At 48.4% G+C, this 12,889-nt stretch overlaps 1 protein-coding gene across 2 annotated transcripts in view; it reads left to right on the top strand.

Moving 5' to 3' along the window:
- The window catches only part of SPTBN2 (spectrin beta, non-erythrocytic 2), a 98,580-nt gene that overhangs the window by 82,324 nt on the left and 3,367 nt on the right, over nt 1–12,889 (top strand). For both annotated transcript variants that reach the window (XM_081892185.1, XM_081892186.1), the window contains 13 exons: nt 149–373; nt 1,507–1,596; nt 2,325–2,597; nt 3,556–3,686; nt 4,018–4,222; nt 5,341–5,715; nt 6,197–6,441; nt 6,952–7,090; nt 7,836–7,920; nt 8,378–8,574; nt 9,977–10,116; nt 10,949–11,024; nt 11,792–12,027. In XM_081892185.1, the coding sequence (XP_081748311.1) occupies nt 149–373; nt 1,507–1,596; nt 2,325–2,597; nt 3,556–3,686; nt 4,018–4,222; nt 5,341–5,715; nt 6,197–6,441; nt 6,952–7,090; nt 7,836–7,920; nt 8,378–8,574; nt 9,977–10,116; nt 10,949–11,024; nt 11,792–12,027 (2,417 nt within the window). The remainder of the gene's footprint in view (nt 1–148; nt 374–1,506; nt 1,597–2,324; nt 2,598–3,555; nt 3,687–4,017; nt 4,223–5,340; nt 5,716–6,196; nt 6,442–6,951; nt 7,091–7,835; nt 7,921–8,377; nt 8,575–9,976; nt 10,117–10,948; nt 11,025–11,791; nt 12,028–12,889) is intronic.

The following is a 12,889-nucleotide window of genomic DNA, read 5'->3' as shown; positions in this document are numbered from 1 at the left end:
CAAATTCCTCTTTGGAGGAAAGGGCCAAAATCTGCAGAAGCAGAGGGAGGCTGCTGGGATGAAGTGGTAATGATGCCGCAGGAATTTGCAGAGCTGCAACACCCCACGATCCTTCTGCATTCCCAACACCTTCTTTCTCCAATCCCAGATGCTGGAAAACCAGATGGATGTGCGGGAGAAGGAGGTGGAGGGCCTCAAAGCCCAAGCGCTGGCCCTCAGCCCGGAGGACTCCAACACCGTGGAGGTGGATGGCAAACTGCAGGCAGTGGAAGACAGGTTTGCAGAGCTGCGGGCACCACTCAGGGAGCGCTGCGAGAAGCTGCTGGCCTCCAAGGAGGAGCACCAGTTCAACCGCGACCTGGAGGATGAAATTGTGAGTCAGGGGAGGGATCAGAGGAGAGGGAGAGCCACTGTGCAGGGAGCCAGGGTTTCAGGGAACGCCCCCCCCCCCGAGATCTTACGATAAAGCGTGGTATGTAAATCTAATAAAATAAATAAGTAAGTGAAATAAGAAAGGGAGACAAACATCTTTCCACTTTCTCTGCACATCACCATACTGAATTTTACATGCCTTTGTAAAGGGTGTGTCACACACACCCTTGCTCAAAAGAACGCCAAGATGAGCCCTGCTGGATCAGGCCGAACTACTGAGTAGGGAGAAGCAACCTGTTTCAGGCAGCGCTATCAGATAGATGACTGCACCTGAATGGCACAGCCAGACTTTATAAAGGATTGGAGCTAGTGGAAGAGGGGGGCCCATTTGGGCTCCATTGCAGGCACCGGAATGTCTTAGGATGCCAGAGACTTTATGCTGCTTTTATGTAATTTTTATAAAATGTATATTTTCAGGATATCTGAATAGTTTATTGCTCTTTGGCCAACCAGGCCTAATGCATAAACACACTCATGCTACAGACAGTTACCATTTTGTGCATGTTTGATTGTTCCAGGATGGCTGGCGCATGTGCCGTTTTATGTCCTGGAAAGGGATGGGGCAGGTTTATTCTCATGATGACCTGGAATGCAACCCCAGTGCAAATGGGAAGTTGCCTGTAATATGCATTTCACAGAGCCAAAATAAGCATCAACATAAGTATATGCAGAAAACATTGCCATTTTTTTAAAATTGTTGTTTAAAAAACCTGCTTATAAGCATTCCCTCACAAATGCAGGGTGGTGAATTTATTTACACCTGTGCGATCTTCATGTGCAGTCAATAGTTTTCACTTCTCCATAGCCTTTGAATTGCTTAACAAATTTTCTGGTTTTATATGTATATTTTATGTTGTTGCGTCCTTTACCTTCATATATTGTATACCACTCTGGAATATATATATTTTAAATTTAACTGGTGGGATATTGTGTGTGTGATTTATTTATTTTAAATAACAACCCTCGTCCCGCCCCCCCTCAAATGAGCAGTAACATGACTCTTGCCCCGCTGAGTTTTTCTGCTATGGAGCCTCTTGGCATTTCTTAACCTTTTTCTCGCCTTGTGTCCTGCAGTTGTGGGTGAAGGAGCGGATGCCCATGGCAGTCTCCACTGACCATGGCAAAGATCTTCCCACTGTCCAACTACTGATCAAGAAAAACCAGGTAAGGCTTAGTTGGGTGTGGTGGTTTCTCTGCAGAGGCTCCCCCTTTGTGGAATGCTCTCCCCAGGGCCGGGTGCCTTCACTGTATATTTTTAGGCAGGAGGCAGAAATGTTCCTCTTCCACCAGGCCTTTGGCTGATGAATATTCTACAGCCTTTTAAATGTGCCTGTGGGAAGTGGGGGGTTATTGTTTTGCTGTTTTGTTTAGCCCATTTCCTTGTTTTCATCTTGTGCTTTATTCTGCGAAACGCCCCCCCCCCCCGAGATCTTACGATAAAGCGTGGTATGTAAATCTAATAAAATAAAAGTGAAATAAGAAAGGGAGACAAACATCTCTTTCCACTTTCTCTGCACATCACCATACTGAATTTTACATGCCTTTGTCATGTCACACACACCCTTGCTCAAAAGAACACCAAGATGAGCCCTGCTGGATCAGGCCGAACACCCAACTAGCCCAACTTCCTGTTCTCACAATGGTCAACCAGATACCCATCATGAGAAGCTTGCAAGCCCAACAACTGGCATTCAGGGCACACTGTGTCCAGCAGTGGAGGGAGAACATAGCCGTCAAGGCCAGTGGCCACTGATAGCCTTCACTGCTCCAGGAATTTGACTAATCCTTTCCTAAAGCTATCCGAGTCGGTGGCCATCGCTACCTCTTTGGGGGAGCGAATTCCAGAGTTTTAACCGTGCACTTTTCTTCTTCCCTCTTCCTGACACTTCCAGACCCTGCAGAAGGAGATCCAGGGCCACCAGCCACGAATCAATGACATCCTAGGGAGGTGGCAGGGGCTGGCATGCAGCGGCCTGGAAGCGGAGCTGCAGGGGCGTGTGGAGGCTTTGCAGGAGATGTGGCAGGAGCTGCAGAGCCAGGTGGAGCAGCGGCACGGGCGCCTGGAGCAAGCGCAGATGGCCCAACAGTTCTACTTCGATATTGCGGAGGCTGAGGCCTGGATGGGTGAACAAGAGCTGCACATGATATTAGAGGAGAAGGCCAAGGTCTGTGTTATTTTTTTGCCTGTGTTAATTCATAAACCCATTCTGTCCTAGTTCTGCATTTAAAAAAACACAAACAAACCAAAACATGCAAAAATACTCATTCATTTAAAGGAGCATTTCTGGATGTATTTTAACTAAGAAACTTAAAAAAAAAAATTTAGAGCCAAAAACTGCATTGCAAAATTCTAATACACATATTAGCTGGGGAAAGTGCAGATCATGCTGGCTCATACTGGAATTCGCAAAATACTTAATTTCTCTAGCATTCTTTCCTGGGCCTAGCATTTCAGAAGAGCAGTGCCCTTCTCGCTAATCCTAGATGTGTGAGAATTCATTTGGTAGCATTCAAAAATGCACTCTGCAAATCTCTTCTTTATCGCATCACACATTCCAAGGTTGCATGCTGAAAACGAGTGAGTGGGGGAGCGGAAAGCCTGAGAACTGTGCTTAACTCCTCTCCCACTAGAGACAAATCTGCTCTGGGGTTGTCCTTTATGATTAGTAAGAATAGTTCTAGGACTTGCCAGAAGTCACATTTCTCTCTTGATTGAAAGTTCTGTCCCCTTTCAACCCCAGTTATACACAGGCTGGTTGTAGTTGTTCAGCAGTGGGGAGAAAGGCACTCTGCACAGTCCCAGATGAACCCCTCTTTCACATAAACCAGCGGTTCTCAACCTGTGGGTCCCCAGATGTTGTTGGACTACAACTCCCATCATCCCTGAGCTCTGGCCTTGCTAGCTAGGAGTGATGGGAGTTGTAGTTCAACAACATCTGGGGACCCACAGGTTGAGAAAGGCTGAAATAAACATTTTGGGACTGAATCCTGATGTGGAATAACAGGTCTCAATCCTAGTTCAAATTTTAATGTCGCCTACCCCATCCTCTTTACCCCTGCTTCTGTTTCCGAAGGGGTGGGGGGAAGCAAACAAACAGGAACACACTTCTTTCTTTTCACCAGGATGAACTGATTGCTCAGGCCATGGTGAAAAAACATCTGGTGATGGAGCAGGCTCTGGAAGACTATGCCCAGACCATCCACCAGCTCTCCATCCAGAGCCGTGATATGGTAAACAACGGGCATCCCGAGAGGTAAGGAAGCCCACCATTCTCCTACCAAGACAGTTGGGGAGCCTCTCCCCACATGCCCAATCAAGTTCCCTGCTGTGGCCCAAGTCCTGTTTTGGATGTCATTATACCCCTCTTTCTCCTGGAGATCTCAGGGCACACACCTGTTGTGTGAATCAGTTTACCAGCTTATTACACCACTCTTTTGTGGGGGGAGAAGCCAATCAGGGATCCTGGGATTCCATGCAAAATGATGACAGCTGGTGGGCAGCCAGCACTGGTCAGGGCTTTGGAGACCTGAATTCCATGGCATCCGTGGATGATGTCTGTCCCTCTCTCTTTCCCTTTCCTGCAGTGAACGGATCAATCTCCGGCAGGGCCAAGTGGACAAGCTCTATGCCAGCCTGAAGGACTTGGCTGAGGAGCGCCGGGCCAAGCTGCAGGAACAGCTCCGCCTCTGCCAGCTGAAGAGGGAAGTGGACGACCTCGAGCAGTGGATCTCGGAGCGCGAGGTGGTGGCTGCTTCTCATGAGCTTGGACAGGACTACGAACATGTCACGGTGGGTCTCCCCCTCCCAAGGGATCCTAACATACCCAGAGGCAGGAAGCACCCCTCCAGATCTCTATACCTCCTTCACTGAGGTGGCTGGAGGGTGAACAGGGCACCCAAGTGATCCTAGTTCTGCACCAGGAAACCCCATATCAATGCTGCATTATTTGCCCTTTTGCATGCATAGCAGGTTCTCTTCCACTGAGTTACATCCCTTCCCAGTAAGATTCCAGTCATCGTGGTCCTGAATAAAGGGCTGATTTAAATAGGAACATAGGGAACTGCCTGCTGTGGAGTTAGATTATTTGTCCAACTATCCACTGTTATGTCTTCTGATAGCAACTCTCCAAGGTCTCAGATAGGGAAAAGTCTCTCTGATCCCCTACTTCTTGTGATCGTTTTAATTGGACATCTAGAACTGAACCAGGAACCTTCTGTGTGCAAAGCGGGTGCTCTACCTCTGTGCTATTATCCCTCTGCCTTTTTTGCCCCTTTGCCCTTCACACTCTTGTTTGTTTCCCACCGTTGTGCCAGGAGCTGGAGTCAGGAGCAGGTCAGCAATGAAACACCCTGTGTCAGAGGGTTGTTCAAAGAAACCAAAACAGTGCAGGCCTAGTGATCGCAGCAACTCTTTCTGTCTAGTAGGTCTTGCCCCAGTGAGGCAATTGCCTTCCTACTGCTCTAAGGCTGCTCCTCCCCTGGGTCCTTCCCTGGCAATCTGAGGATCCCTGGTCTTGTCTCTCTTTGCTCCACCCTCTTCATTCCTCTCTATGTTCTGGGAGACCAGGCGGGAGCAGAGCTAGTTGCAGCAAGAAGGGGAGACTCCCTGGCAGCCTGTATCATCTCTGCCTCTTGGCCCCTCTCCTCTCCAGCCTCCACTTCTGCCTCTGATTCTGGACTGCTCTCGGCCACAGACACTTCCTGCCCACCAAACCCAGCTACCTCTTCAGCTTCTGACACCTGCTGCTCCCAGTCTCCCACTTTTCCCTCTGACCACACATCATTGTCCGACCACCAATCCCTTGGCTCTGAGCCTGGGGTTCCCCAGCTGGTGCCTCCCACTACTCCTCTGCATGAAGCCACTCCATGACAATTGGGACCTTTGCAGTGCTCTCTTCTTCCCTACAGATGCTGCGGGATAAGTTCCGGGAATTCTCACGTGACACCAGCACTATCGGTCAAGAGCGGGTGGACGCCGTCAACCGGCTGGCGGATGAGATGATCTCTGCCGGCCACTCCGAAAATGCTACCATTGCCGAGTGGAAGGACAGCCTGAACGAGGCCTGGGCCGACCTCCTGGAACTCATCGACACCCGGAGCCAGATGCTGGCGGCGTCCTATGAGCTGCACCGTTTCTACCACGACGCCCGTGAGACCCTTAGCCAGGTCCAGAACAAGCAGAAGCAGCTGCCCGATGAAGTGGGCCGGGACCTCAACACGGCAGAGGCCATGCAGCGGATGCACAGCGCATACGAGCACGACATCCAGGCGCTCAGTACCCAGGTGCACTTGGGGGACTGGGAAAGGGAATAAAATCAGTGCAAGGTCCAGACTCTGCCTACTAAGGGGACAGAAGCCAAGCGGAGGGGCATCAGGAGAAAAGTGGAGCAGTCTCCAATGAGCTTTTACGTTTTAATGCTTGTGTAACTTTTTTTATATACTTGTAAACCACTATTTCTTTAAATTTTTTAACAAAAGAAAATCACATATCACTCAAGAAAAAATTTTTGAACAAAATTTCAACAAAATTGTTTCCTGAGTAATTGCTGATTAGGAAATTACACGTTTTAACCAAAAATCTGGAGATCAATTTGTACTAAGTATCGCTTTAACCTTGTTTTTACAAGAAAAGTCTCTCCCAACTCCAGTGGTCAAAATGCAAACATCATTAGCCCTGCCTTGATCAAGGGCCTCGGTGAGAGCACCTGGGACACTCTTGATGGTGAGGGACCCTGACTCACCTGTGGCTCATTTGGCTTGGCAGGTGAAGCAGGTGCAGGACGATGCGGCACGGCTGCAGAAGGCTTATGCCGGCGAGAAGGCAGACGACATCCGGAGGCATGAGCAGTCTGTTAGTGAGGCCTGGTCTGACCTGCTCAGCAGCAGCAGTGGCCGCCGGCACCTCCTCCTTGACACTGTTGACAAGTTCCGCTTCTTCCGCATGGTGCGTGACCTCCTACTGTGGATGGATGATGTCAACCTCCAGATAGATGCCCAGGAGAAGCCCAGGTAAGGGGCAATAGGAGCAGGTCTCTATAGGTGGCAGGTCTAGTCCCTAACTCACCCAGGCCACATTCACATCATACATTTAAAACCCCTACGGTGCCACTTTGAGCAGTCATGGCTTTCCCCCCAAAGAATTCTGGGAACTGTAGTCCATTAAGGGTGCTGAGAGGTGTTAGGAGAACCCGATTCCCCTCTGAGTGGTCCCAGAGATCCCTGTGAAGACAGATTCTTTGTTAAACCACTCTGGGAATTGCAGCTCTGGGAGGGGAATAGGGGCCTCCTAATAACTCTCGGCACTCTGAACAGCTCCCAGAATTCTTGGGGGAAACTGTAAGTGTTTTAAGTAGTGTGAATGTGTCCATCCTTGGATGTGTCCTTGTGGAATGATGTGCTAGGACCAGACTGGGCCTTTGGGTGTCTCGTCCTGCCCTCCAGCTCCCCACCTCTTGCTCTGCTTAAACGTGATTTCTAGGGGAAAGCCTAGTAGCCAGCCTTTCCTACATTCCCCCACAGGGACGTCTCGGCAGCAGACTTGGTCATCAAGAACCACCAAGGGATCAAGGCTGAAGTTGAGGCCCGGACAGACAGCTTCAATGCCTGCATCGCCACTGGCAACGACTTGTTGGCCAAAGGACACTATGCCTCTGACAAGGTGAGAGGGCCTCCCCTGAACTGATGCAGCTATTGCTTGTTTTGCAGGAAAGGTGTACTGATTTTGGAGTTATGCACTTTTTAAAGCTCAGGTATGGTTGTTGTTTTTCCCCAGTTTAAGATAGGCAAGGTAAGTCCCTCATGCCTTTAACTGAAACAAAAAGAGCCTTATGAAGAGATGCAGCAAGAGATCAGGGCTCAGTTTTGGCTGAGCCTTGCATCACAGCTGAATGATAAGCTTTCCCCTCCTGAGATGTTCTGCAGCCACACAATCGTTAAAGATCAGGGACATTTTCCCTCTATTGTCAGCTGCCTAGGTCAAGCTATTTGTCCATCTAGCCCACCACTGTCTACCTCAGGCATAGGCAAACTCGGCCCTCCATATATTTTTAAGACTACAACTCCCATCATCCCTGACCATTGGTCCTGTTAGCTAGGGGTGATAGGAGTTGTAGTCCCAAAACATATGGAGGGCCAAGTTTGCCTATGCCTGGTCTACCTGGAGATGCCGCAAATTAACAAACCTTTGCATGCAAAACAGGTGCTCAGCCAATAAGCTCTAACCCTCCCCTAGAAATAAAGTCAGATACTAGTCCTCATGGTAGAGAGTTACACAGGTGTTTACAGCTGTGTATGTACAGCTTGATGTAGATATCCCCAATGTTCAGATTAATTGGGACGACTCTGGATTACTATTTCCCCCCAGCTAAGCTCCCTCTGCATCTCTCTGCTTTTGTTTTGCTCAGATTGCAGAGAAGTTGACCCAGCTGCAGGACCGACGCAAGGAGATCAATGACAAATGGCGGGAGAAAATGGACTGGTTACAAATTGGTAAGTGGGTAAGGGTGTGTGGGCCTGAGGACTCGGGGAGTGGGGCTTCAGAGGGCTAGCGTTCATTTTGAGGCAGCTGTGGCATGTGTGGATCCAGCGCACATTATCCCCACAACAACTTTTTCTGAGTAGGTTTTTCTGAGAGGTGGTTCCTTTAAACCAAGGGCACTAGCAGAACTTCATGTCTAAGCACAGGCCTCTGTGGTCCCAAGAGGGAGGTGCCGCTTCAGGCACCATTGCCATTCTCTAAGAGAACCAGGGAGATGTCCTTGGTCAGTTCTGGCATCTCTATTTCTAGAAAAATAGCACTGCTCACGAGGGAACGTGGCCCTCAGGCTGAAGAAGGCTCACCATCCCTGAACTAAAAGCAAGAACTTGAGGCTCAGGATTTGGGGTCCTCACCACTGACTACTCTCTCTCTCTCTCTCTCTCCCTTCACCCCTCCCTCTGCCCACAGTCATGGAGGTGCTGATGTTTGGGCGGGATGCTAGCATGGCAGAGGCCTGGCTCTCCAGCCAAGAGCCGATTGTGCGTTCTGCAGAGCTGGGTGGCAACGTGGACGAAGTGGAGAACCTCATCAAACGCCACGAGGGCTTCCAGAAATCAGTTGCTGCCTGGGAGGAGCGCTTCCTGGCACTGGAGAAGCTCACAACGGTCAGTGGGTGAGATCAGGGAGGGCGGGTCAGGCGAATCCTTGGGAGGCTTGTGGGAAGGGCCCAAGTCAGCTGTTAGCCACTGACCCTTGGCACCAGTCTTCACATTACAGCAGCCTGGTTCTCAGATTCTGCTTCCAGCAAACAGCTTTTCCTAGGCCAATCCTCCATGAATTTGTCCGGTCCTTTTTGTTGTCCCAAAGGCCCATCTCACAATAAGGGCAATAAGGTGAAGGCAATTGCTTCCTGAATTCTTCAGCTCCAGACCCAGGGGTCAAATGCAGCCCTCCAGGCCTCTGTTTCTGGCTCTCACAACTTTTCCCAGCCACATCCCCTCTCCAGCCCTACTGCATGCCTTGAATGTTTCTGCCTGGCTGGAACATGTCCTTGAACACCTCTTGTAGAAACTAGACTATTGTACAGAGGTGACATTTAGATTCATTGCTCTACCAAACCTTTGCCTCTGGCCCTGCTGGCCCCTGGCATACGGCCCTCCAAAAGTTGCCCATAAGAGAAGGTTCCTCACCCCTGATGTGTGCACCTGCAGTAGGGTCTGCTGCTATGGACAGACACCATGATCCAAAGGCAACCTCTGCTTTGGCCCTCTTCCTCTTCAAGGAAAGTGCCTCTAGCCAGGACTTGTGCCAGGCCCCCCCTTACGCAGAGAGATGTGGTTGCCTCAAGCGGCTGACTTTGTGCATTAAAAGTGCACCACCATGGCAAGCAGGACTTTTTTTTCCCCCAGCCAGAACTCTCTGAGCTGGCATCCTAGACCCCTTCCAAAGTGGCTGAAGTTGAAGCACACCAGGCAGAGCACTTCCCCTTTGGCCTGTGTTCTCACAAATCACAACCCCCCACTTCCTTTCTCCTCCATCTGTGTTGGAGCCTGCCAGCCCAAACCTGATCCTGACATGGAGCCCATGATTTCTCTTCATGTTTTCTTAAAACTTCTGTCATGGCCAAACTAGACATCTCATAGAACAGAATCAGAGAATTGTGGAACTGTAGAGTTGGAAGGGACCCCAAGGGTAATCCAGTCCAACCCCCTGCAATGCAGAAATCTCACTAATGAGTCATTAGAAAACATGTCCACACTCCCTTCTTTAAACTGGCATGCCTTCTAACTTGGGCTCTTATCACCTCCCACATGACTCATGTAGCTCCATGGCTTTACCCTGGCCTTCGATACTAGAGATATTTTTCAGACGCGCCCTATCCTTCTGATTGTAATTTGTTTTAAAGAAGTTTAATGTTGCCTTTCTATATTGTAACCCTTCCTGGGACCTTAAGGATGAAAGGTGGGCAAGAAATATGAGTACATCAATAAAATGGCCTCCTTACCTAAACTGAAAAGGACCCAACATTAGCTTATTTTTGACAACCTTGTTCTTCTTTTCTGCCAGCTGGAAGAGAATGAACGTCGCCGACGTGAGCAGGAGGAAGCGAGGAAAAAGAGGCCCCTGACTCCGCCTGTGCCAGAACCCACAGCCACGATGTCACAGAACCAACATCTGGAAATGCCACATGCTCCCAGTGACGCCCGGTGAGAGTTGTTTCAGGGGAAGAAGAAGGACATTTGGAGTGGAAAAAGCAGGCAGAACGCTGTGACTGATTCAGTACAGAAGAAAAGTAGAATGCAAAATTAAATCTACTCCACAACCATTATTCTAACACCTAATACTATTTTAAAGAATTAGGAGGAAAGTGTGTTTGTATGTGTTCATCGTGAAAATTACATTTGCAGGAACTGGGGATAGAGGAGAAGAAAAGGCTGTTAAAGGAAATGGTTGGTTACCCACCTGAATATTTAATGGAAAGATAAATTGGGTGGGTGGGAAAAGATTTATTTTACTTTAACCAGCCTGCATTGAGAACTTTCTGGTGGAAAGAGCTATTTGACAGTGGAACAGACTGCCTTGGAATGTGGTGGACTCTCCTTCCTTGGAGGGTTTTAAGCAGAGGTTGGATAGCCATCTTCCTGGGAATTCTTCAGCTGTGATTCCTGTGCCGTTAGGGGCTTGGACTTGATGACCCTTGGGGTCCTTTCCAATTCCCCTGCAATTCTATGATGAGAGATTCAGGTCAGCATGCATAGGCTTCAATAAAATTACACACAGTACGAAAGGACAATAACAGTATTATAGAGCAGGAATCAGAAATGAAACATCGTCAAACTATTGTGCCTTCTCTGTAGAGGCACGCACTCCCTCTGAGCCCCCCAAAAGACAAGCATTTGCAAAATGCTGGCAGCAAGCCATAGAGTTGTAGCCGCAAAATGCAACATGGGAGATAAAGAGGTGAGAGTCTCTCCACAGATGTACTGTGACCTGGTGTGCTTGAACTTCAGCACAGACTCACACACCTGTCTTCCCCAGGAGCCCTGGAGAACGAGGCTTGTCGCTGGAGTTACCATCTCTGAATGGGATTGACCCTGATTCCGAGTCCCCACAGGTGAGGCATGAATACTAAGGAGTGATGACTGGGGGAGGGATTGGGGTACACAGTGGTGATTGGTTGGCGAGTAAGGTCAGAGGTGGAATCCTAGAACCATAGAGTGGCAAGGGATGGATAATCAACCCTGAGTTAAAAAAGAACATTCCACATATTTTTCCCAAGAGAAAAAATTGCATTGGGTTCTTTTTTTTTTAAATAAATTTTATTAGTTTTCATCCAGTTATACATTTTATCCCAAATACAACAAATTATGACTGTTTTGGACTTCCTTCAGCGTCTCTGACAATCATCCATGTTTATTCCTTTAATACATTGGGTTCTAAACCATTCATCAGCCATTGTGTAGTTTTGGAAGCCCCCAGTGGCTCAGAGGAAGGAGAAAGAGAACACAGGATCTCTTAGCGGTGTGGCACTTTGCTTAGAATGTCAGACTAGGACTCGAGAGATGCCGGGCAAAGTCAGGAAGTTTAATGGGTGAATTGGGCCAGTCATCAATGTAACCTACTTCATAGGGCTGTTCTGAAGATAAAACTGGGGAAGGTGGAGAAAAGTATAAAGCTTGGTGGGATATAAATTGAATAAATAAATACCAATAAATTGTCCAAGTCCCAAGCTGCCCCTTATACCTACTACTATCCCCCCTTCCCACCAAACCCCTATGCCTATGCCAATGCAGATGCACTGAACTACAACAGGATACAACAACTAAAAAGGGTGAGTGTGTTTTTAGAACCCAATAACTCAGCGCCTCCTGTCTCTTGCAGATTTCAGAGACATCTGGTACAGTAAACGGGTCACGAATGGATTCCTTGTCCAAGGGGAAGGAGCCCAGCCCAACCCCATCACCTCAGCTCCATTCCAAACCGCCTGCCCACAGCGATCCCACTCAGTTGGCCACACTGGCCCCACGCACACCAGACCCCTCGGCCTCAGAGCAGATGGAAGGGATGTTGTGTCGGAAGCAGGAAATGGAGTCACACGGCAAAAAGGCAGCCAACAGGTGAGCTCTGCATGTTTGTGTGTGTGAACCTGGGGTGCTGGATAGGCTTTCCATACGTCAGGAAAATTCTGTACATGTCCTGGTTTTGGGGTGTCAAAATGGCATTGGGGGAATTTCGTTGAATTGGCAAAATGTCAGGAAAATGTATGGCAGTATGATGGGAAAAGCTCAAAATTTTTTGGGTCTTTCTAAAATAAAGCTCAACAACTTTGCGGGTGTCTAGAATTTTGCTTTTTGAAAGTAAACGCTAGTGTTGGAGAATGATTCTACTTGTGGGCATAAGACAAGGCCATTGAGTAAAATCTATCTATCTGCCTATTTCAGCGGCAGAGCATCTGCCTTACATGCAGAAGGTCCCAAGTTCAGTCCCCGACATCTCCAGGTTAGGCTAAGAAGGACCCTGGAGAGTTGCTGCCAGTCAGTGTAGACAATACAGAGCTTGGATGGACCAAAAGGCAGCTTCCTGTGCACCTATCTAATGATTTCCTATGTGAAACAGTACTGTATCATCATTTTGTTTATTCATTTCAACGTTAGTCTCTAAGTCAGTGTACAGTAATGTTAAAAAGATACGATAAACATAACATCAGTTACAACCAATCATGAAGTCCAAAAACTTTCTTAAAACACTTACTGAAGTAAAATAAAAAGACTTGAATTCAACGAAGTTGCCACAGTAGTTTTAAGTCCCTAAAATAAAAACATATACACAGGAATAAAGTTTGCAAATCATTCCGGACTTAAACAGACACAACTTCTGCTGCTTCTAGCCCACTGTGGGGAGGGGGAAGCGCAGCTTTGGGTGGCTTGGGAGTGAAGGGGGTCATTGAGATATGCTCACAGCTCCTTTCTTTCCCCACCT

Source organism: Podarcis melisellensis (assembly GCF_964234715.1).
Source record: "Podarcis melisellensis genome assembly, chromosome: 16".
NCBI lineage: Eukaryota > Metazoa > Chordata > Lepidosauria > Squamata > Lacertidae > Podarcis > Podarcis melisellensis.
This window is presented reverse-complemented; position numbering and strand designations above follow the sequence as displayed.